The following is a 24,172-nucleotide window of genomic DNA, read 5'->3' as shown; positions in this document are numbered from 1 at the left end:
TTAGCAGAAGATTTAGACATTTCAAGCCTCTAATTTTCTGAGATTATCCTAGAGTGTGTCATGACAGTCAAGCCTTGCTGCTCTCTTCCTGGGTGATTTCACAGGAGTTACATGAAATGAACTGCACTCTCTAAAATAAAGTTACTGGACAAGTTCCAGCATTTAGAGAAGCCTGGTAATTTACTATGTGGTGGAAAACACCACATTTGTAAGACTATGAATAAGTGCCCAATAAGAAGACATAAAAATTAGAATACCAAAGTCTTAGTCTTAAAACTCAGTGATCTGCCAGTCCCACTATTTTAAGTGTTTATGTAATGGACTAAGAAGCTAAATATTTCAGAAACAAAATACTGGTTAAAAAAAAAACGCATTAATATTATTCTTCAAGTAGCTGAGCCAAGAGAATTTTGAAAGCGCTGCTCTACTGCAGTTCTAGTTTGAACACCAGACCTCTAAAATCCAAACACAGAACACATTGATGGAGAGTAATACAAACAGCAGATTAAAAGTGTTATTCTAGCAACCTGTAAGACTCCCCAAACTCTCACTCACTGATACAGTGATGTCAAATAGTGTAAAGACAGACCTGCAAACAGCAAATTAGCAGTGGCAAGTGAGCAATGATGACTTTGCTTGAGGTTTTTGACTGCAGCTTCTCTGATAACTTGATGCACAGGTTTTCTGCACCTTAAAAGAAAAATCCAACAGAAAAATTTACGTTTATCAGATTTGTTATGAGGCCACACACAACTCAATGCTCACTGGAATTTCTAAAACAATGGAGAAAATTTATCAGCTTCACTCTCCTTACCCTACAATCCCTCAAAGAGATTTAGTGCTGCTTCTGCGAAAACAGTTTTGGAAAATTAGTATCTACATCAAACAGCTCTATCACAACACTATGATTGAAAGAATGACAGTACTTAAAGTTGACTTTGAGCATACCTCATGTTAGACAGAAATTAAGTATTTGCAAGGGTCAAAGGAAAAAACTCTCCACATATTCAGAGGATGCGTAAGAATTACACAAGAAAAAGAAATTGAGAAAAAGTGAGAAAGAGCTTCCCAGTCCTGTTAGCAATGAAGAAAAAACATTTTCTTTAAAAGAATGACTGAGAAACATTTAAGACACTAAGTACAATAATTAAAAACATAAAATAAACTAGAAAATAAACAGCTGCATGTAATGCAGCAACTATACCACCTCTTGTAGATAAGCCAACAGGATGTTTCTGTTTCCATTTAAATGAAGAGATGTCTAACTACCCACCCAACTAATCTGATAACTTTTTGATGGAAATTTTATTTTTGTATTCTAATAGCAAAAAGTATTCCACTGAAATTTATTTTATATTTCTCTGAGCATCATCTGCTTTCAGAGATCTTATGAGTATTTCTACAACTTAAAAGAGAGACAGACATTCCAGAGACCAAAGAGCATTTTTTACCTTGCTCATCTTTCACAGCCCACACCATGAGATCCACACAGGCAGCATTAGCCTGACAACGCAGTTTTAAAGGACTCAGTTCATTGTGCAGTCGATCCACATCATGAAGGATTTTCTGAAGTTCTGATTGACTAGTGTTGAACTGCTCGAGCACAAAATCATGGATTTCCTTCACAAATGAGTTGGGAAGGTCTGAAGAAATAAAAGGAAATAGCATTATACTAGAAGGATGGGAGTCAGTGTATCAGAATACAGCATATATAAAATCCACTGCTACGTTACAAATGAAATTATTTCATAAAGTTTATTCCCTATCTAAAAGATAAATTTCATAGCAAAGTCCACCAGTAAGCAGACAATTGAAATGCCATTTATTAATCCTTTTAGTGGTGCTCAAAATATTTTTTTTCTGTTTCCATAACACCTTTTTTATATGGAAACATTTCAAAATAGAAATTTTACAGCTATGTGGAGTTCCCAGGAAATGCAAACCCCTATGTTCAAGCACTCAATACAATGAGACAACGCTTTGGATGCTAAACATAATGAAGGATAAATTAAAAAAATACAAATACTATACCTTTCATATAGTATAATGTGTCTCTCAGCATTTTAAATTGAGCAAGATAAAGAGGGTCACTGAATGTTTTATAATAGAGATCTGTATTAGCACCCATCTGAAAGAGAAAAGAAGCAACCTGCTAGATTCAAAATGAAGTATTTTCCATTGTATGGATAAATAAATCTTCTCATTCCAGTCACATAATTATTTTCCTCCACAATGTAAAAAAGCATTTAAAACAGGTACCAGAAGTAACCTCACAGCTTTCTCCCCCTACTTTTATCAAAAGTACAGCCATTCAGTGCATTAAATAAGATTCAGTCACTCTTTCTATGTGAAGAGCACATAATGTTCTCTCTAAGTGTTGTTAAAAAAAAAAAAAAAAAAAGAGGAGGATTCAAACCTCTCCTTTTACTTAGATAGCAGAAAGAGAAACTGAAGCTGTCTCCACTTTGGCCTACACTTCAGATATGGCAGCACTCGACGGAAGGCTGGAGAGAACAGCAAAGTCATTTTCCCACACAATTGAACACACACTCTTTTCAACCCAGCTTTACACCCCGGAGGAGATGAGGCTAACTCCATAAAACATGGTGGAGGCTGTTACAGAACTGCACCCAGGGAAGGGGAGAACAAGGACTCACAGACCTATAGAAACAAGTACGTCACCCTGAAAGCAAAGCTCCACAAACTGTAACACTATTAAACTTGTAGAAATGACACCTAAAAGAGCAGGAGTGATTTCCAAGCCAGAAAAAGAAAACAACCAACACATTTTATCTACGTGAAAAAAAACAATGTTACTGTAATATGCAATAGACCTCAGTCTGCAGTAAACCAGTTTTGGACGAGTAATGCTGTAATTCAGTAGGATAACAGAGCTAAAGTAAGAAAAAGGTTCTTTTTTTAAGAGAGTAATTATTTCCTTCTATGCTAGTGAAAGACATTTGCCCTTCACCCCCCCATTTTTTACACAGTCCAAGGCTAGATTTAAATCACTGAAAGAACAGTTCGAACAGGAAATGAGTATCGTTTTGCAAAGAGAAGGCATACCTTACACAGGTAAAAGACTAATTTTCCAAGTATTAATTATTAAGACAAAAATAAAGTATTCAAGTCATTAGAAAAGGAATTCTAAAACATACCTCTGCAACTTCAGCTACAACTGCATCTAAGGTCTTTAGCAAAGAATCCCCAACAATCTGTTTTACCTATGGATGAAAATAAATAAATTAAAAAAAGGATGTTTCCTGTTGATGACTCTAGATAGGAAGACAATCCAATTTTGCCCATGTACAGAAAAAAAAAAAGCCACTTGACTGCCAAGTGTCAGATGAAATTAAGGCTACAAGAATTTCTGGCTGCAACAAGAATAAATATATTTGAGTCTCTGTGTGCTGTTCCAAAATAGCTGGTGCAGGAAGCAGACACGGCCAGCAATTTCTGTCACTTGCGTGAATTCCCAGCAACTAGACCCTTCTAGAAAAGGGTCTCATTCTCACTGCAAAAACCAATCTTCTATTTCAGCAACTAGCAGTACATAAGTTAGATCAAGTGGTCAGTAAGACTCAAACAGGAAAAAGTTGACATAAACTTATTTGATTTTCCAAATTCTTCATGGTTCATATGAGAACTTTTTAGGAACACTATTAAAGCATGATGTTAAAGGCCATAAAGATAACATTACACAAAGCTTGAGAGACAAACATCGTCTTTTTATTTGCAATTCTAAAAGCTTAAACTGCATCTATTTCTAGCACTAATACCTAGAATGCAATCTCACTGCAGCCTTCATAAGAACCCATCACATACCATGTTCAACAGCTGATGGAGCATTTCCAGTGGGATGTTAAACTCTTTATTGTTAATGCCATTGAAAAGAGGAGAAACTGAAAAGCTGGAGCTGATTGTAGAGAAGTAATAATCAGGATCCAGTGCACTCCCATCAGGAAGATATGAACCTGATCAGAAAAAATAACAGAAATAAAAGTTTGGGGAGAGAGAGCATACATAAACTTCATTCAATGGTAATGTTTAGTCACTACTAAAGAGTTATTTACAGCACAGGTAGGTACAGGCTTTAACTTGCAAGCTATCAAGAGGGGCATTTCAGCTAGTCTACTGGTAAATCAAGACAGAAAACTATGATGAAAAAATACATTTTTTCACTAGAAGTTCACAATCACAATGGAAGAATCCATTCCAATGACTTGTGTCCATGTCAGGGACACTGCTGACAAGAAGTCTTCCTACACTACTGATGTACATGTACCTGAAAACATTTGTAAATGCCATTTTGTTCAAAAGCATAGAGGTGCAAAGAAGGTTAAGTCAAAACTATCTTGCAAGGTTTTCCCCTATATTAGATCAAAGGAACAGGTGCACAGCTTTCATTTTAGAAGAGGCACCAATTCACTACTGCAATTTGAAGGCAAAGAGAAATCAAATTATTTTTCAGATTCAAGTATTCTGCTAAGCAAACAGCTTGCTAAGCACATTGCTTTTGGCACCGTTTCCACTTTAGAATTTACATTTTTGCCTTTTTAAAGTACTCAGCTGCCTGTGCTAAAGTAATGTCCTTGTGATTAATAGGCTTTCAAGCATCACTATTTATTGACAACAACAACAAAAAAATGTTTTCAATCCTTTTTTCTAAGCCGCTAGCCATGGCCAGCATAAGAACAAGGTCATTACTCATCTTCTTCAGAAAGTAAGACTATTACAAACTATATTGTTGGAAATAATACAAGTCCTGCCTGTATCTGAAATATCTGGTAGAAGTTACTATTGAAACTAAAATCCTGATTAGAATAATCATAACTCTGCTAGAAACACAATTAAAATTACTCCAAAATTTTTACAAAGTTGTCCACTATCCATCTATAATTTTAATGAAGACTATTTTTGTTCTACTGCTATAGCCTCTCTCTAACCTGCCGTCTTTTTCCTTTCTAAATTCAAAACTTGAAGACCATAAAATTGAAGAAGTATAGGTTGGTTCAACAGGGTAGGCAGAAGACAAACAGGTCTCTTCCTACTTGGCAATTTAAGAATGATATTTGAATTACTCTGCAATCCCATTATATGGTTGAGGAATACACATGCCTCTACAAATGGTAACATGAAGGAAAAAGAAAAGTAACGTGGAAGAAACTAATTAAAGTCAGGGCTCAAGAGAGGAGAATGACCCAGAAACAGCAAATGCCCAAACTGTTAAAAACCTCAAAGGGCCAGACAAAACTAGAGACACCAGAACACCTCAGATGCAGAGCTAGTCCTCTACTTGATTCATGAAAGACAGTTTATTTTTAAGCCCTGCTTTGACACAGAACTCACAGCTAGAGCTCTACCAAAACTCAGTGGTTAAGAGTTTATATATTAATTCATGAAATGTTTTCACGTTTCTGCCTTTTATGATACAGCAATAAATACACATCAGCGAGCACTCGACTTCAGTGTCTCCTTTATTATTTCTCACTTCAGCAAATTACTAGGTCTTACACAATGACCCATACCACATTTACTTCAAATGTAGTAGATTTAGATTTATACAATATGCCACAAAGGTCTCAAAATTCCAGACCCTAGTCCAACAATGTAGTTGTCTAGTGAAGTACAATATTAACACTTGTTTCTCAAAGTTACTCAGCTTTATCTTCTGAAATATTTTTGGCCTAGTTGAATTAAGCTCTCCAGTACTATGCATAGCCTAGCAGTGACGAAAATCATGTCTCTCTCACAAGCCTGCCAGAAACAACTGAGCCTGGAAACTACTGGTGTTAGTAACAACTTGCTACTGTCTTTATACCCCAAAATTTTTCATAGTCCTAGCAGGCATGTGCCAGAGAATTACTACAAGAATTCTAGAGGGCAGAGAAAGGGGTCAAAAGAATTCCGGTTTTCAATTTTCTATAAATAGCAACAAAACCCCCAAATCACGCACTGTTCCTTCGCAAAATAATTTACCTTCAAAGTAATGAATTGCAGATCCTCCAGGAGAGCTGGGAGGGGGAATTCCACGTTCAGGACTAACCTGAAACGTCACACAAAAGCCATAATTTAAAAACTATCTACAAAACATTGAAAAATCTTCCAGAGAATGGTTCATACACTTTATAATGAAATACAGCTTCAAGCAAAACTAACAGGAACTACGTATTTGCTGGGCCTAACAGCTCAATTCCAACCAAAAATGGGAAGTTAAAAAAACTTAGTTCAGTGGTTTTGACTGAAGGGAAGAGATCACAATGATGCCTCCTGTACTGTATGAAACTATGCTAATAACTATCTGTGGTTTCCGAACCAGCATCTGAATCCATTCTTCCCCTAAGACAACGAACACCCGCAGCTCCTGGTGAAACCAGTGAGAGCTCATGTAGCTCTTCTGAAAACTTCAGCCATTAAGTGCCAGCTTCCCAAATTCTCAGATATACATTACAATGCTTTCTCATGAGAATAACACAAGGAATAGGACTTGCCAATTGTTGCCATTAAGACTGTGTGCATATTCAGGCTTAACTCCACTAAGACCATGAAATCATCTAAGCACTGACTCCAACACAGAGCAAGTCACACAAACCTGTGAGATGCTAGATACACTGCTAGCCTTTCTCTTTAGTGTTCCTTCTTGGCAAACAGTGAGCAGAGAACTTGGAAGAATTGATCTGAAATCATTAAAGGATCGCCGGCGAATTCCTTCAAGCTCTTCTGGAACTCTCAGGGAATGAGGCGGAATTTTTGGAAAAAGCTTTGAAAGGAGAGCCTCCTCTGAATTGCTGTAGCGACCAAAGGCTCGAGAAATTCCTATCAGGCAGGGCACTGCATACTTGCATAAATATTCTGGAAAAGAAAAACACATGTAACAGTATATTAATGGTAACTCAGAACTTCCTCTTCACAGTTTTGCTACCACTTCACTAAACTATTTCAGCCTAATGTGCTTTACAAAGACTTATTTGTGCAAGTAGAGGAAAAACCATGAATGAATACACTTTTCCTGCTTCCATATTTACCAGTCAGCAACAAACAGAATAAATATGTGCTAAGGGAAGTCGAAAGAAAAAGCTGCTCACTTTTCAGGAGCGATCCTGATCATAGAAAACACAAGAGACGTTCAGTGGACAGGAGTTACAAATATAGTAACAATTCTAATAGTACCTTTATCATGCATTTGTGGGGTCTGGCACATTCCCAACAGGAACTGCATTACTTGTAGAATTGCATCCAAAATCTAAAGCAATCAAGACAAATGTACAAAAATACCTTTTGGTAAAGAAGTATCATCTTATACTAGATCACTAAAACACAAATGAAACTTGCAAATATTAGCATAAGTACCTCTGTAAACAAGATCTTTTCTGTAAACAAGATTTTTTTTAATGCTATGTGACTAAAGAAGTATATTGCCCTCATTCAGCTTACAGAGCTTCTTTTATAAAGTCTGCAGTTAGCTGGTATGTGCTAGTAGAATAAAATTGCAGAAGTCCTAATCTGAGCATCAAAACTTGAATTCTGAAACTCTGGGCTCAGTAAGTGACATCCTTTGACACCTGGAATTAACAGCAGACTTATGAATACATTTTATATACCTTACTACTAATTAACACAAGCAAAATAACGCAACAGTACACACGTTAAAGCAATCAATCCCTTTGCAAGAAAGAAAGTAGCTGTGGTGTACTCTTCTCCAGTCATTTGTCAGTGTTGCAGCACTGGAGAACTGGGTACTACATCAGCACAAACTTAAAACAAACTCTACCTGCTCTCTGAGAGACGCGTCCCTGTAAGCAACGTCCGATAACAACGTTACCAAGCAGAAGCTGAAGTTTTCTGCAACTGGAAGCAAGCCTGCAAAGTAACGGACAGTAAATAAGCCACTTAAGCATTGTTAGCGAGAATCAACATAGAAAGAGCAAATAATAAAGCAATAAGACATGATTCCCATGTCATACAGTTCTGAGATAGACTGTAGAAAAATATAGCACTACATACAAAATTTAGAAGTACACTCTAACCATCAAAATTTCAGCATGAAATGTTAAAGATTAATTTTAATAATTAAAAACTTTTCCAAGCTTTCAAGTAATTGAAAAAAAAATTAAATTTTGTAATAAACCTTGCGAAAAAAAGTATTCTATCTTACTTTTAAGACATATTAAGGGGCAAGAAATGAAGAGGTTTAAATAGCAACTAAGCATCAAAGCTAAAAGTAGAGGGTACAAATCTCAGGTTCCACACTTCTGCTCTAACTACTACACAATCTTCTCCAATTTAGTAACAAAATACATTGAGCATAGAATTATTTGGGAAGTGCAATTTATCCAAAGCAGTCAAGCCAGAAAGCTGGGAGCTATTCAACTTCCTCTTTGCTTCTAAAGAAAATCAATATTAAAGGCTGTTGAGTCAGAAGCTAAGAACCTAGCAAGAGATATCACCTCCCCTTGTACCATGTCCTGAATAACCTTTGCTATTTCTGTTTCCCAGCTGGCATAAGAGAAAGGATCAAAATGAGAAAGACCAAAAAATCCAAACATCACCTCTGCCTTTCCGTGCATTGCTTTCTTCTATCCACTGGACTTTGGGAAGACCCTTCAGAAGTCGGAGGAGGTAAGGAACCACGTTATCTTTGTGCTAAAGAGGAAAATACTGTATTTAAAACCGAGAAGAAAAGCTGAACCATATAATCTCAAGATATTTTAGAGATATGGAAAGACTACATTAACCACACATAGAACTCCCTTCTAATGATTACTCCACAGGCTTCTTGAATATTGCAAAATTGATTTCAACACAGGCAAAGGAAAGTAAACAAATTCAGTGCTATAAATCCAATCCTTTCATTCTAGGCAACAGTTCATTCTCTGTAAAAGTTGGAGAAAAAAGTTCCAGAACAGTAATTACCCTCAAACAATTTATTACTTTACAGCAAGGTCACAAAATAATTTTAAGGCAGCTAGAAATTCAGAGTGCTAGTCCCAATTCAGTCCATGTGATCCATCCCATGGCCCTGTGCAAGTCACTTAACGCATCTGTGTAACACTTCAGCTTCCTAATCTGCAAATCAAAGGATAGCACTTCCCTTCCTCACAAGCTGGATTAACTAATACTAACTGCTGGCCTTGTAAACGTTATAAAAATGCTATGGAACATGAATACAGCTGCCTTATTTAAACTTCATACTACAAAAAATGCAAAAAAGGACAATGTTAATAACATGCATGCAAGCTGTATCGTAATAAATAGATACTACATGGAATGAAACTCAGGCCTGATGCAAACCCCAGCAACATGAAACAACTTAAAGTGAGGTCTAACGACTTTAGACCTAGGACTCTGTATATCCTTCCTTTCCTCTATCCTTCCTTTCCCCTGCACGAAACAATAACACGCCCAGAGTTTGGCGGGAAGAGAACCAGCTTGTTGTGAACAGGCTGACAGACACAGAAGGGATGTTCGTACACAAAGCAGCCTATGTGCACTGTTTGTCTTTTCATTCTGGCTCGTGCCAGGCATGAAAAGGCCTATTGCAAACCTGACGCTCAGGAGTATACTGGAACATACCTGTCACTCAGAAGGATGCGGGCAATGACACATATGGTTTGAGAGCAAATTCTTCTGAATAGCCTTCCCTTCCTCTCCTTAAGCTAGGATGACCAAAAAACATGACAGCAGTCTGGCTGTGGCAGTGCCATGACTACTGTTTATCACACTTGTTAGTACTGTCCTTGTTTCCTTGTGCTCTCCTGCCTGCATCCATCTGTTATCTCTGATCTTTTTATTTATTTTTATGAAGAGTAAATACCAACTTTTCATTCATTGCACAACTAAACCTGAATTAATCCAAAATATTTCAAGTTAAATAGAGTTAGCCTAAGCAGGAAAAATACCTGAAGGTCAGATTCAATTAGAAAGATTCCTAAAGCAATAACAGCATCTCTGCGACGTTCATCTAACTGGAAGATCCCATGGAAATCCACTGGACACATACAGAGCAGTTTTTGTACCTGAAAAACAGAGGAGGGAAAGAACAGTGGAACAAGACTGAAAGCGTCAAAACAATCCAAGGGAACAACAGTACATGTGTTAAACTGCCTTTCAAAAATCCACCAGCAGATCTCAGGACAGCAATGCAAATAGCTCCCAGCTTCACTTTCACGGAGCAGAGCTAGGCGTCATGTCCATGCCCTACAGCACGCCAAGCAACAGGCCTGCGTAGCACTAATACAATTGCAAACACTTTCACAGCAGAGAAACGAGCTGACAGGCTGTGGTTTTCAAGGCTCATTCAGACCTCCCATGTTTGAAGCGGACTGTAGTCTTTCCATCTTCTGAAAGACGGACGCCACATTACCCTCCTTTAGGCATCAATCTTAATGAGAGCATCTAAGGGCTAGGAAAGAGTGATGAATGACATCATGAATGACAGGAACCAGAAAAAGACAGAAAAATGTCAAGCATATGTCAAACATTTTTACCACAACCCTGTCAATTTAAAAGTTTTCTTCAACACTTGATCAAGCTAGCTGTTTGTTTTCACATCTCGAGAATTTCTGAAACTTTTCAGAGCATCACGTTTACAGAGCTCATTCCTGCATCCTTGGTACAACAAAGCCTTCCTTCCACTAATTCGCTGGACATTCTGGATGTGCAAGAAATATGCAGCAGGCACATATATTTACCCCATTCCTGTAAACAAAACCTGGGTGGATGGAGCTTTGGTTACAGCTGCATCAACACCTTCTTCGCATACAGCACTGAATAAGCTGAGTGAATAACTTTAGCTAGATATGAACTGCTAGTATCATTTAACTCCTACTGAAGTCTCTCAAATTAAAAAAAAAAAAAATCCCAGGATATTAGTGAACCAACAGCAAGGCTTAAAAAAATTATTCACAGTTGGCTGTCAGACAAATGGTAGGTTTCCAGAACAACAATTAAGAAGCCCGCAACAGCTGGCCAAGAACAAGCGCTATAGTTTTCATCAGCACAGAGCTGTGCTTTTCAACAATTTAATCATCTTTCACTATCGCGTGGGGCAAGTTAGAAGTTCAACCACTTCATGCTCGGAGAAGCCAACTCCTGAAACACCAGGCTGTCCATCTGTCCTCCCCGCAGCAGCCCAACGCTTGACCATGCCAGCTGTGGAGACCCACGAGGGGAACTGCCCAGATGAAGACGCCCCGTGTCTGGTTTTACATTCAGGAGAGGTTCATCTCTGACAGGCAGATTTTAGCTTGAGCTGACTGCACCGCTCCAGTGAGCCAGACACGTGGAGTAAAGCAACCAGCCCTCATTAGGCTGGGACTAATTACGCCTACAAGACCATGTTCCACATATTCAGGGACGCACAGTCGCTGTGAGGACCCACGTTCCCTGCGAGGACACGGTGGGGGGGTTGCTCCGAGGGCACCAGCAGTGGCTGCTGCACCGATGCATCCCGCCGCGATGGTATTTTTGGGTCAAGATGAGCCACGCGAGTGTCCCGTAGGCCCAGCAGCCCCCACGCAGCTGGCGAGCCGGAGCCCACTCCCACGGCCACGGGGCAGCCCCCACCTGCCAGGGCAGCATCCTCCCGGGCACAGGCGGCCGCGCCAGGCCCGGCCTCCCCCGCGGGGCCGGGGCACAGACCCCCCCGCGGGCACGGGCGCTGGCTCTGACCCGCTTCCCACGCACGACAGGGCCAAGCCAGGCGGCCCAGACACCCCCACTTCACACACGGCCGTGACCCGCCCCCCGCCCCACCCACGCGGCACAAATATTCTCACAGGAAGGGTCCCCGTGCGCCCCCGCCGCGGCACCCGCGATGCCGACACTTCCACGCAGACTCCCCTCACATGACGTACACGCACACGCAACCCCCGCTCGCATGACGCCCCTCCGCCCCGCACACACGCGGCTCCCACGCGTGACAACCCCACAGTCCCCACAGACGCAGCCCCTACGCGTGACACTCCCACAGTCCCCACAGACACAGTCCCCCCGACGCGTGACGGCTCCTCCCCACACACGCAGCCGCGCGGGACGCCCCTCACCTTCTCCAGCGGCGCCGGACTCTGCACCGCCAGCGACCGCGCCAGCGACAGCACCGTGTTGAAGTAGAAGCCGCGCGCGGTGCCCACGCTGCTCCCCCGCCCCGCGCCCGCGGAGGGAGCCGCGGCCGTTGCCCCAGGCGTGGCCGCCCCAGGGGTGGTCGCCGCGGCCGCCGCCGTCGCAGCAGCCGCCGCTGCCGCCGCCACTGCCGCAGCCGCCATGTTGCGGGGAAGTGTAAGGAGCCTCCCACCCGCCCTGCTCGTCCCACCCCCTCTCGCGAGACCACCATGTCCCGCGAGATCACAGAACACCAATCACACCACAAAAATGGCGGCAACCACCGTGGCTTCGCTGCCGGCCGGTTCTCCGCCCCGCCCCTCGCCGGTGCCCCTCCCTCCCTGCCGCGCAGCCCGCCCCCAGGCCCTGCTCTACAAATGGGCGCGCCCAGGTCACCGCTTCTCCCCCCTCCGCCGCAGTGGTCCTTCCCAGCAACCGCTTATGACTTAGCTGCGCTCGCCCCGCCCTGGGGGGGGGCTGCGGTGGTTCTGCCCGGCGCGCGGGGCGGCCTGTGAGCGGAAGGAGCGAAGTGGAGCGGGCCGGGCCGCGGCCTGAGGCGGGGGCTCTGTGAGGAGCGAGGGCCGAGGGTGCCGCCTTCCTGAGACGCTCGCCGCCGACGTTCCCTTCGCCACCCGCTGCCGGCGGCACCATGTCAGCCCTTTCGAGGAGCTATAACCCCTTTGCCGAGGAGGAGGAGGAGGAGGCGGAGGCGGCGTGGCCGGCGAGGGGGAGCAGGGAGGCGGGCGGCGCCGAGCGGCAGCGGTACCTGCAGCAGGAGGTGCTGCGTCGCTCCGCCGCCACGGCCGACAGCACCGCCCGCTCCCTCTCACTCCTCTACGAGTCCGAGCGGATCGGCGTGGCCACCTCCGAGGTGGGTCGGGGCCCCGGGGGGCAGCGCAGCTCGGGGGAGGCGGGGCGAACCGAGAGCGGAGCCTTCTCCCCCTGGGGCGGTTGCGAGGGGCCGTCCTGCGGCTGCCGCCTCCCGGGGCGTGCGCGGCTTCACCTCCGGGCGTGGGGGGGTCTTGTTTTCCTTTTTTCCTCCGAAAGTCTCCCGAAACATCTCTTGTTATTCAGTGTTCCGGAGGCAACATGTCCCTCTGTGTTACTGCACACTGACTGACTGGGTGGAGGGGGTTTGGTTTTTGAGGAGGAAAAAATCCCGGTTAGATCCTCTCTATCTGTATGATACTCAGAATAGGACTCGGCTGTGCTTTCCGCTGCTGTTAGCAATTCTTACTGAGTCTTATTAATGGCATTTATGCCTATTTTTGCCTGACTAAAAAGTTTTTAGCAGTTCTTTTGATCAAATGAAGAGCCTGCCCTGTTGTTTGTGATGTGCTCTCTTCACCCCGATTAATCATTTCCTTCATTCTTCTGGCCTTGTTTCAGAATAGAGTTTATACTCTGAGACATCGCTCATGAAGGCCTTGTCCACTGTGTCACCTGCTAATGGCATGTTCCCTTGAATGTTAGTAACGTGGTTGCCTGAATTAACAGAGAGCATCCACGCGCTGCAGGAGGTGCTTGTGCTGAAGAGGGTTCTCGGTGGCACTTCTGCAAACATGCGGACTTGTGATTTGTTTGTCCAGAAAAGCACAAAATCAAGAATTTAGGGTTAAAACAGACCTCATGGTCAAACTTCAATTATATGTATGTCTTTGTTGTGTTGAGGGGGGCAAAAAGCATATTCAACCAGAATTTCCCAAACTTTAGAGAAAATATGAGCGCAAAGTCTTTGTTGTGCACTAGTATTAGCTGCAGGCAACTTTCCTGCCACAATGAATCTTTAGATTACTTTGGAATAGTGTTTTTAGAAAATAACATAGTTGTATATGTCAGATTTTCTAAATCCTGCACTGTTAGTTAAATAATTATTCCTGCAGTATGAAAAAATTCTGCTTGTGTTTATTTCCTTTTGTTATTCTGTTTCTAAATTATCAGGAACATCCCAGTAATGTGAAAATAGTATCCCTTCCCAGTGAAGGTGTCATTCACAACTAGAAATAGTTCTGTTTGCTCATTTCCCTGCCATAAAGCTTTGCATTTTCACTACATCACCCACTTGGTGCCATGCTCGTTCTATCAAGAAGAGATACAAACATCAACCTGACCAAAGGCGAATACAGAAAATTCCTGGATGCTGTTTGCAGTAGGTGCCAGGATCCTGGCATTGCGTAGTGATGAGGATTTTATAGCTGGTTAGTGCCATGGCTGACTAGCAACTCTTGACTGAAATGCCCTGGAGGAAGAGGAGTGAGTGAAAAAGCTGTATGCCTTTAGAAATCATCTACATGGATGAAGGAACTGTGTTGTTTTTCTGTAGAGTGTCTGTTAAATATATTTGATGTTTCAGTTTATCTTGGCTTTACTAGCTTCTTTTTCTGTCACTATCTGTTAGGAGCTTGTCCGTCAAGGAGAGGCACTGAAGCGCACAGAACAGATGGTAGATAAAATGGATCAGGACTTGAAGACTAGTCAAAGGCACATAAATAGCATTAAGAGTGTTTGGGGGGGCTTGGTAAACTACTTCAAAGCCAAACCTCCAGAGAGCAAGCCAGAGCAGAACGGAACCCCTGAATATTATGCTAACAGTAGGTAAGTAAAAGAAACATTTTACTTGGGACTTATCTCCCACGGCATCTCTGAAATCTCCCCAGAAAATCAGAACTTAAAAGATCTGTTGATTCTGTCAAGTAAACTCCTGAGATGGTGTCTAGTTCCCTTTTTCCTTTAACTCTGAGAAAAATATTTTTACTTTTATTTAGATTTGTAGTGGAAAGAATAACTGTGGGAAACTAATTCAAACAATTGCACAGAGTTACACAAGTAACTCTAAAGAGTCTTCTGAGTTACCATGCTCACTTCAGTCTTATCAGGAAGCCATGATGTGTAGCGTTGACATGCTTCCAGTTAAATATTACGTGTATTTCTCTAGCTTCTATTAAAAGCTGTAAATAAAAATTAATTGCTGTGAAATTAGTGTGTCTTACAGTACTTGTCTCTCTTCAGCTGAGAAGTTTATGTAAAGCGTGGTAATGCTGCATGGATTGATTTCCTCCTTCCCTTCCCCCTCCGTTCTCCGCTGGAGGAAGGGAATAGGTTGCCTCCAACACAGAAGATACAGTTTTGGTTTTGATAACAAAGTTTCTCTACGCTATTTTCAGCACTAAAGCGACCAGTTCTCCTTTCACTGAAGACAAATGCTAGTAGTTCATTTCAAAGGAACATTTTGGATCAGGTCTAACAAATTTGCTCTTGTATAAATTTGGTAGCTGTTCTTGTTTAACAGATTCAGAATGAGGCCTGTGGTCCATAGGAATGTTTTCCTTTTATTCTCTTTTTTACTAGATTAAAAGAAGCAATGGCGTCTAGTAAAGAACAAGAGTCAAAATACCAGGAAAGTCATCCAAATTTAAGGAAGCTAGATGATTCAGGTTTGTGAACTTTATTTCACACTGAACGTCTGTCATCAACACGGGGCAGACTTGCACGGTGGTGAAGGCAGAGACCATTCAGCCTGCCCAGCTGCTGACTTACGTTGCTGCTTAATGTCTGGAGATTTGTATCCCAGCCTTCATGGCTTTGAATTCTAGGGAATTGCTTTCCCTAAAACTCTTTATACCTGTACTGAAGACGTGAAATTTTTTTACTTGGATACAGATTTTATTTAGCCCTTTCTGTGCGGGATTTATGCTATATTTATGCTATATCCACTAAAGATTTTAAAAGCATCTAGTGCTTGTATTTGCAGAGAGATGACTAGCCAAGAATCCACACAATGTGCAGGCAGACTTGTCCTGTGTTTGCCAAAACGTTAAATCCTACGTTCAGGGGTTGTCCTTTTTAACTATCATTTATCATGGTTTTCAGATATGTTTTCCTCGTTGTTTCAAACAAGGACTATAACAATTCATACTGAAGTCATTACTTGATTCACACAAGGAAGCGTACAGGGTTTGGTCTTGTTCCCCATTCTCATAATGCATTAACTTCTGTGATGACTTTTATGTACAAAGTAACTGTTCCTTTTTAAAGTGAGGTTCAATTATTTAGTAAGAGTGAGAAAGCAGCAGGGTATCTTTATAGTTGTAGTTCTGTAGGTAAATAAATACTTTTTTTGGTAACATTAATCTCCATTCCACTCCACATACTATTAAAAGTCTGTCCAATAGAGGGCAGAAATAACTCTCTGGTGGCTTGATCTGGGGGAAGGCTAACTGCTAGTAGTTACCAACCTACCTGCTTTGTTGGTTGGGTGGCTGTTTTTTTTTCTTCTTCCTCTCACCTACCTAGTAGAATTACAAAAGGCTGCCCAAAAGAGAACAATTGTAGCCCAGGGGTGCCCTATAGGTAGTGCTGTTGGACTACTTTTGATCCTCCTGCTAACAGGTTATGTGATTACATGGCAGCTGTGGTCAGGCTAATTTTTAATAGCCCTTCTATAACTTTAAAGGCTGTTTTTGCTAGCTTTTTTATTCTATAATATTCTGTATTTTATATGCTTAACAGACAATGATTTCAGCAAAGCAGATTTAGTTTCCTCAGTGCAAAGGGATTCCTATCCGAAGAACCAACAGCTGCGAGCTTACCACCAGAAAATTGATAACAACTTAGGTGAGTGAGAAAATTGAAGCTCTTGGATGTAATACAATTTTTAATTTTTGGTTCTTAAGCTAGAGAAAATTACTAAGTAAAATGTTGCCAACAAACCCTTTTTTGTTTAGTTCACATGTGAAATTTGATAATAAAAAATAATTTGTTTGTATTCTGCATTTCAAAACGGTCTACATGGCAGAATCCAAAGGTGGATTGAAACATACATTATTTGAATGGTAGAGTGCTGTGGGATGTCTGTGGGTCAACTACTTGCAAATAGTAATAACAAATCTGAGTTAGAAATGCATTTCATGTGAAACCAGCTAGAAACAAACTGGCTGGGATGCCTGGAATAGTATAAATCTGTGGAAACTAATACGCTCTCGACATCAATATTTCAACACTTCTGCAACATGCTTGTGCTTCAGAAATAGATTTTGAACCGCCCCTGAGCAAAGAGACCAGGGGGAAAAAACCCCACACCAGAAGCATGAGTCCTCTTAGATCATATATTGACAGTAAGAAAAACACTGTTACCAAATGTGACTATGCTAGAAAATCTGTCATTTGAATGAGGAAATGGTGCTGAAGGATCCCATAACACTTATATTCAGGATATGAAAATGTTTTTTTGAATCATCCTGTAAGTTGACTGGAATATCACTGGGACAAGCAGGCCTATCCATCCATTCTGAAAAATCTTACTAAGCAGGTACTAGTAATATTAGTAAGGAAATACTGCTTCAAATGGACATTCAGATTATACCACTATGGCTACTCACTACCTCTTTTTTGTAAAGCTTACCACTTTCATTGAAAAATGCATTCCGCTTACCTAACTGACAGTTAAACACAGATATTAAATTGTACATCAGTTTGGACCCAAAGAATTTACAACTGTGCACAGCTTTTGACGTAAACATATTTTGCAGAAGATAGAAGAATCATAAGGCACTAAATATTTAATTTGTGAATTTGCTGCATTCTTTTATTACTTCCCCAAACCATTCAGCTGACTTTCTCTTCCTTTGTTCTGTAGCATATCTACAAAGTGCCTCTGTGCTTACATTGTCACTATTTAGCTGACCTAGAAAGAAGAGATTGGAAAGAAATCGGAAAATAATAGATCAAAGAGAAATAGTCAAGCATAAGAGTTAGTGGAAGCACATTTGTTCTACTCCCAAGCCATGCAAAACTTTCTAGCCTTGGAAGCATTTATACCAATCAAGCATGCAATAAAACAGTTTCCTTGTAGGCAAATGAGCAAATCTGGAAATGGGATTTTTCCATCTATGTTAAATAACTAACTGCCTAAATCTTCAGTGTTGATCGACAGTATCTCTGCATGAAGTTTAAAGAAAAACAGTTGAGGTAGTGAGCATATTGTGTATACTGAGCTGAGGAAAGATGTACCCAATTTTCTATAAAATGTTTTTAAAAAGTAAAAACTACATTACAGTGTATGTCATTTTATAAAGATCCCATTTGGTTTTAAGCATTTGTAGTTAACTTGTAATAGAAAAATGAAGGAAGTGATTATTTCTGGTAGCAACGGAGGAGAAGTGTTAAAGTATCAGTGCTTCCATTATTGGAGAAGAACGCTCAGGTTTGAGCAGTTGTAACTAACTTTTTCTAACCCAGGGGTTTGGAGAAGAGGGAATCCTGATAGTGTCCATTTAAACTGTATGCTTTATACTGCTTGGATTCTTTATGCTCCTTCTCTTCATTGACAGATGAGATGTCTTCTGGGTTGAGTCGTCTGAAAAACCTAGCTCTTGGTCTGCAGACAGAATTAGATGAGCAAGATGATATGCTGGATCGGCTAACAAAGAAAGTAGAGACACTGGATGTCAATATTAAAACCACCGATAAAAAAGTCCGACAACTTTAAAGGATTTTTAGAATTTTTTTGTCCTGCGTCAGTTCTTTTGGATGTCTTATCTCAACCGATCTCTTAAAAAATCTCAGACAGTACGTTTCTCTTTTTTTGATATGTTATTGATTTTGTTGCCATTAAAATTGCATAATCTTAAGTGCAGCCTAATACCTTAAATTTCTTCTTAACGTACATGGGAAAAGTGCACGGTGAGTAAAATCTCTCAGCACTTGGTAAATGCTTTTGTGCTGGATACCCTGCTCAATTGTATCACTGTGCGTCATGTGCGTGGAGGAATTTGCCATCTACAAAGCTTCAGTGTCCTTGGCCTGGGAGCTGTGATGAGAAGAGTAACTGCATTTTGCCTCTCTTTTGGGGAGGGGGCAGGGGGAACAGAATGTGCTGCTTTGTTCACAACAAATGTTGCTAATTCTGTTTACCTACAGCTATTTTAAATTCTGAAAAAAGGCCGATTTCCAGCTGTAAAAATATTCCAAAGTGACTGTTCTGTGGCATTTCTGAGGGTTAAGGAAAGAACTGTTCTGTGGAAGTTGTAAAATATCAAGGGTGTCATGCAGTAATGATAATATTTTGTGTGTGTTCCCTTTCCTAAGATTACTTTTGCCAAATAGTGGATCCACGAACTGTGGTTTTTATGTTTGGGGCACTAAATGCTATCACCTTTACAGTACTTTCAGTGAAGATCTCTAAGGGTATCTTATGGTCTGTGAGAAATGTTGATTGACAGTGACCCAAAAAGTTTGGGCAACAAAATCGGGACTTCTATGTATGTGCTTTAAAAGATTCTTTTGTAGAAATTGTCACCATCATTTTTTTTATTTTCTGCTCTTTTTCAGCTTATTCATTTAGGTGGTTATTTGAACAATAGCTTCCATTTGTAGAAATGGAGAGTTGGTCTGATATTGCACAAGCAGATCACAAGAGATCGTTCCTTAATTTCACATTTATTTCAAATGTGATTAGGGATTGAGCAGATGCTGTGTTTTCCTAAGTGATGTGACTTTTTAAGAAACTCAGCTATGATTCACATACTGCTGCATTGGCTTAGCAAGTATGAAAAGCAAATAAAGAAAAGCTCAAAAATGTTTTTGAGTCTTCCAGACACAAGTTGGACCTTCCAATTTGTTTTATTCTTTTGCCAGTATCGCTGTAGAACAAAATAATTACAATTCTGCTCCAGCCTGAAGACATGACACTGAGAACTTGCTATCTGTCTTGAAAACAAGTTATTTTGCTTTGGAGACTCCAAGGGACCTGTGTCAGTATCGCAACACTTGCTATCACAAGTGACAATGAGTGGCTCAGACGAGATAGTTACTTTTTTAAGCTGGTGCCATGTTATTGTATGAATTAAAGGAAGACCTTGGTGTTTAGGGTTATCAAACTTGTATCCTTCATGAACATCAGGGTTCACACCCTCCCCTTTCCTTTTTTTTTTTTAAGGAATTTGTTACCTTGAGCTCACTTGCTACAAAGTGCACCCAGTTGTTTCAGAGCTAAAAGAAAACTTGAGCCTTTCTTGTTTTACTGTGTCTCCTGAAAGTTCACTTATAGAAAAATAAGTCACTGAAAAAGCTACACTTCTTGGACATAGTAGTATGGAAAAAAATATTATTGCTGGGATTACTAGCAAAGCAGAGTAGCTTTAATTGTTTTTTAATTTTCACTGTGTCATTTATGCTCATTTGGAACCATAAAAAACATTATTAATGTATCATCTAACTTTTTGTGTGTATACCATGATTAATTCTCTCTTACTCTGTTAGATTATTTATGAATTATATGATGTGATATCTTAAGATGGCTGTTACATTTATTTAGTAAATGATACAATCATTAGTTTTCAAAATGTTAAGTACCTCAGTGAAGGAAGATTGAAATTTTGATTATATCTGTTTTATTTTCTTATTTGACTTTCTCCTTTTAATAAAAAGGGTGAAAATACTTGTATTTTTTCTTATCCTAATGCTGGTTAACAGAAACACTTGCATCTTAGAAAGGATGTATAAATTCTCTGCAGAACAGAGAACACCAAAAAATTGCATAGTAATTAATAACACTTCTGTTAGTGCGAAATCTGCCTTCACCTGTATGCAACTGTTTCACAAATAAATTTTTTCCAAAGTAAGACTTTGGGAACTAGGATGTATGCTGAGACTTTCTGCACTAACTTACAGCTAATGGAGGAAAAATGTAGCTGGAGAATCTAGTTGTGTTGTGTGTAATGAGAAATGTAGAGCTTGAATCCAAGCAAAAAGTTGGATTGATTTAAGAGTGAAGTGTGGTGTTGCCTTTCTGACGTAAGCTATTCCATTGTTTTAGTCTAAATTACTTCACAAAATGAACTCAAGTTTTTGGTCAACTGTTTAGTTGCATTAGCCTTAGAAATGTTTACTGCATCCTGGATATCTTTGCCTTTAAAAACACAGGCAGGGAAGGGGAGTAAAAAAAAATAAATCCCTGTTTCTGCTTTGAGCACCTCATGATCCAAGCAGACTAGAAAACCAGGATCTCAGCCATGTGGAAGTTACACAGAGGTCTAACTTCCAATAATCCCATTCACTCCCAGTAACGTATGTCGTTGCTTAGGCTTTCCTGCTCTATTTATGATTTTTGTTTGTTTGTTTTTTTTAATGGCCTTGATTTAAAGGATTATTTCCCACATTGTCTTTCTTTTGTGGGGAAAAGAAGATTGTGCATGGGTATAACTGAATTTCTGCTACAAACTGAATTCCCTTTCTCAGCTTTCATACAGCTGCTTTGTGCTGATAAAGAACTTAAGCCTGACATGAGGAGACAACACTATTTTGTAATAGTGATCATTTTTTTTTTTTGCTGGTTATAGAATAACTTTCCATCCTGCAGAAAGGGGGAATTTAAAGGAAAAAAAAAAAACACATGATTTTTGCCTTTCCAGGAAATGTCACTTTGCATGTGTTATGAAGGACTTATTTCAGTAGCTTTTCTTACTGTTTCCTGAGATAGAGTTTTATTGCTGCTTGGATACTGTTGAAAAACTTACCTTGTGTAGAGTATAGGACTTTCAGAAGAAATTGAATTTGCACTCAAGCACTAACCTTGTAAGTTAAATGATTGTGCCTAAATACTCATGTTGGCATAGAAATTGGTGTCCTTGCAGCAAAATAGCATTTTAAGTTTTCTTTATAAAAGGCCATTTTCTTGCTTCTCAAAAAGTTTGCTAATAAATTTTGAGGTTTTTAAACACGGGGAAGTAACATACCCTTCCTAACATAGGTACAAGAAGACATACTCTAAAAACAGCAAGGAAAAAAAAAAAAGTGGGAATAACCAGTATCTGACTACTAGATTCCTGGGTGTCTTTGATTTTTAAACTTCCTGAGCATTGAATTAAATACCGTAACAAATGATGCATAGCTGAATTTTAGTCTGTACTTCAAAGATTTGTTGCTGTGCTGAACTCTGTTGGCCTACTGTTGAGAGACTTTATGGTGTCAGGAGTTTTCTTTTAATGTGTGAAATTTATCTGAAATATTTTGCTGCCTAGTAGTTTTTGTGAAGTGATGTCATTTGTTAAATGGTGAAATAGAAAATACTTTCCAACCACTCTGCCTTCTGAACAAACAGATTTTTTTTTTTTTAGGCATTTTTACAAGCATAACATCCTATGGAGGATATGTGTTAATTTTGACTTACTTTGAAATATATGGGGCTTAATTTTCAAAATCGCAGGTAGTGATTATTTGTCTATGGCTTTTTTTAAATAGCACTTTAATTCTATGCCACCCAGGTATAACACTTTTTATACAAGTCAAATTGAAGTATCTTTTTCTTTTATTTAACTGTTACACTGGATTGTAGTTCAGCAATTCAGGAGATTGAATGAAATAAGTGTTGAATGGTAAGACGGTCAATAAAGGTGCTTATTGTTAATGGAGAGTTTTTGCATTTATTTCCCAAAATTCTTTGATTACAACTTCATTGACACTTCTTTCCCATAATAAGATCTGTTAAAATGCTGGACCTACTCTGGTAAGTTTGTGCCAGAATGGAGATAAGTTTGCAGCTGGTGGGTTTTCTTTTCTGAGAATAAAAAGAGGGTATTACATTGCTACTTGACTCTTGAGTAGATTCTTTTAAAACCTGAAAGAGGAATGCAAACAGGCATTTATTTTTGCAAAACTTGAACTTGTGATGATAAAATAATTCAAGATGTTGCTTGGAAAGTAATCTTGCCATAGTGCTTGGTATTATCAGGAATATCATAAACTGGATTTATGCATGAACAAGGCAAGTGGAACAGGAGTAAGGCAAAAAAAATATTTACTGTCTTCGAAATGGAAAACCAACAGGTGTGTAATATTCCTGTGTGGTCCCAAATTTGGTGATTGCAGAAAACTTCAGAATGTCCTGACCTTCAGTTGGGTTCTTACCTGTATATGGAGGGAGGAACTTGGCTTCTGAAAATTTTTTTGTAGTAGAGTTTAATTTTTTTGATGCCATAAAGCAGAGATTCAGAAGTGCTGTTACAAAAGCGCTGTAAAGGGAAAGTCAATATGCTAGAGAGAGATTGACAGGTTTTTTAAAATTCAGGTAACTTTGTTTTGCTGCCTTTGTGCTAAGAGTTCTTCAACAAATGGGAATGGAGAGCTCTTCCATCTCTGCACTTTATTGTTGCATATAGAAAAATCAAAATAATATGAAGAGCACAGTGGGAGATGGTAGAGAATGGAGCAGGGCAGTGGATTCTGGATCTCTGCTAGGAATATTACTAGCTTGCTCTGCTTGCATGGAGAATCAGTTTCTGAGTCTTAGAGTATTTCACACAAATCTGTTTATGAGTGGTCAGGCATTTCAACTCTTCTGTTTTCTCAAGGACTTCCTTGCTTACACGGCAGTCCCTGCCTTTCTGGGAAATGAGAGTGGGAAGGGGAGGTAAAAGATGCTCGTGCAAGTATGTAAAAGCAGGCAGAGCAGGGGGTGCTGGCATGAAGGACCCCTATGCTTCTGCCTACCTCTTTCCCTTTTCCCTGCTTCTGAAAAGAGGTTTGGTTTTAGAAGGGAGTTGTACAATTTTCATTTCATTTTGGCAGGTGGTTAGTTGGTTTGTTTGCTTCCAAATAAATATATTACATATTCCCAAAATGGGAAAATATGAAGAACAACTGCATTGGGGCCAGAATGGAAGGCTTGGGAAGGGTCAAGGAAAGAAAGCAGGGAGGTGCCCCCAGAATAAACAGACTGCCAAATTGGGAAGATCCCTGAATGCCAGGCAGGGTTTTCTAAATACAGTGACTTTGGAGCCCTGCCTCAGCTATAAAAAGTCTAGATGGATTGTGACTTTGCTGTTGGTGAGGCAGAACCTTCTAGAAAATGGGCTTCCAGCTCTAGCTGTGGATATTTTGGGGAAAGCAATGGACCTCCTTGGCATTCTAGATGATCCTTCTTTTTCCTCCACATGAACTGTAAATCTGTTCTTTCTGTTAATGGATAGCAGTCATTTGCCAGTGGTGAGCTCTGCCTGCAGACCAGCACTCTGAAAAGCCGCTGGAATTTCTGTCGCTTGGAAGAAGAAACCTTTGCCCAGCTCCAGTGTGTGTC

At 40.2% G+C, this 24,172-nt stretch overlaps 2 protein-coding genes across 6 annotated transcripts in view; one reads left to right on the top strand and one right to left on the bottom strand.

The window, feature by feature from the left end:
- The window catches only part of PI4KA (phosphatidylinositol 4-kinase alpha), a 61,864-nt gene extending 49,601 nt beyond the window's left edge, over positions 1-12,263 (bottom strand). For 2 of the 5 annotated variants that reach the window (XR_011049232.1, XM_068412969.1), the window contains exons 1-12: positions 12,045-12,263; positions 9,900-10,016; positions 8,550-8,643; positions 7,772-7,860; positions 7,171-7,243; positions 6,593-6,852; positions 5,980-6,046; positions 3,826-3,974; positions 3,159-3,224; positions 2,032-2,128; positions 1,452-1,643; positions 590-690 (exon numbers count right to left, since the gene is read on the bottom strand). Coding sequence is in view for 4 of the 5 variants with exons in the window: in XM_068412969.1 (XP_068269070.1) it covers positions 590-690; positions 1,452-1,643; positions 2,032-2,128; positions 3,159-3,224; positions 3,826-3,974; positions 5,980-6,046; positions 6,593-6,852; positions 7,171-7,243; positions 7,772-7,860; positions 8,550-8,643; positions 9,900-10,016; positions 12,045-12,263 (1,524 nt within the window). In the remaining variant the exon portion in view is untranslated. Of the gene's footprint in view, positions 1-589; positions 691-1,451; positions 1,644-2,031; positions 2,129-3,158; positions 3,225-3,825; positions 3,975-5,979; positions 6,047-6,592; positions 6,853-7,170; positions 7,244-7,771; positions 7,861-8,549; positions 8,644-9,899; positions 10,017-10,303; positions 10,363-12,044 lie in introns of those variants that run through there. The other 3 variants (XM_068412971.1, XM_068412972.1, XM_068412970.1) reach the window with 2 other exon arrangements.
- A 258-nt stretch (positions 12,264-12,521) lies between these two features.
- Positions 12,522-22,506, top strand: SNAP29 (synaptosome associated protein 29). The gene is made up of 5 exons (XM_068412913.1): positions 12,522-12,970; positions 14,498-14,694; positions 15,448-15,533; positions 16,609-16,713; positions 18,429-22,506. The coding sequence occupies exons 1-5, from the start codon at positions 12,749-12,751 to the stop codon at positions 18,584-18,586; spliced, it is 768 nt and encodes a 255-aa protein (XP_068269014.1). The 5' UTR covers positions 12,522-12,748; the 3' UTR covers positions 18,587-22,506.
- The last annotated feature ends 1,666 nt before the right edge of the window (positions 22,507-24,172 follow it).

The sequence above is a fragment of the Nyctibius grandis genome, chromosome 14, assembly GCF_013368605.1.
Source record: "Nyctibius grandis isolate bNycGra1 chromosome 14, bNycGra1.pri, whole genome shotgun sequence".
In the NCBI taxonomy this organism is placed as follows: domain Eukaryota; kingdom Metazoa; phylum Chordata; class Aves; order Nyctibiiformes; family Nyctibiidae; genus Nyctibius; species Nyctibius grandis.
This window is presented reverse-complemented; position numbering and strand designations above follow the sequence as displayed.

What these genes read in the sequence shown, in the direction of transcription:
- SNAP29 (XM_068412913.1), top strand. Translation starts at nt 12,749, where the DNA reads ATGTCAGCCCTTTCGAGGAGCTATAACCCCTTTGCCGAGGAGGAGGAG. An exon ending in AAGGAAGCTAGATGATTCAG is followed by an intron (nt 15,534 to 16,608) that starts GTTTGTGAACTT and finishes TATGCTTAACAG; the next exon opens with ACAATGATTTCAGCAAAGCA. An exon ending in GAAAATTGATAACAACTTAG is followed by an intron (nt 16,714 to 18,428) that starts GTGAGTGAGAAA and finishes CTTCATTGACAG; the next exon opens with ATGAGATGTCTTCTGGGTTG.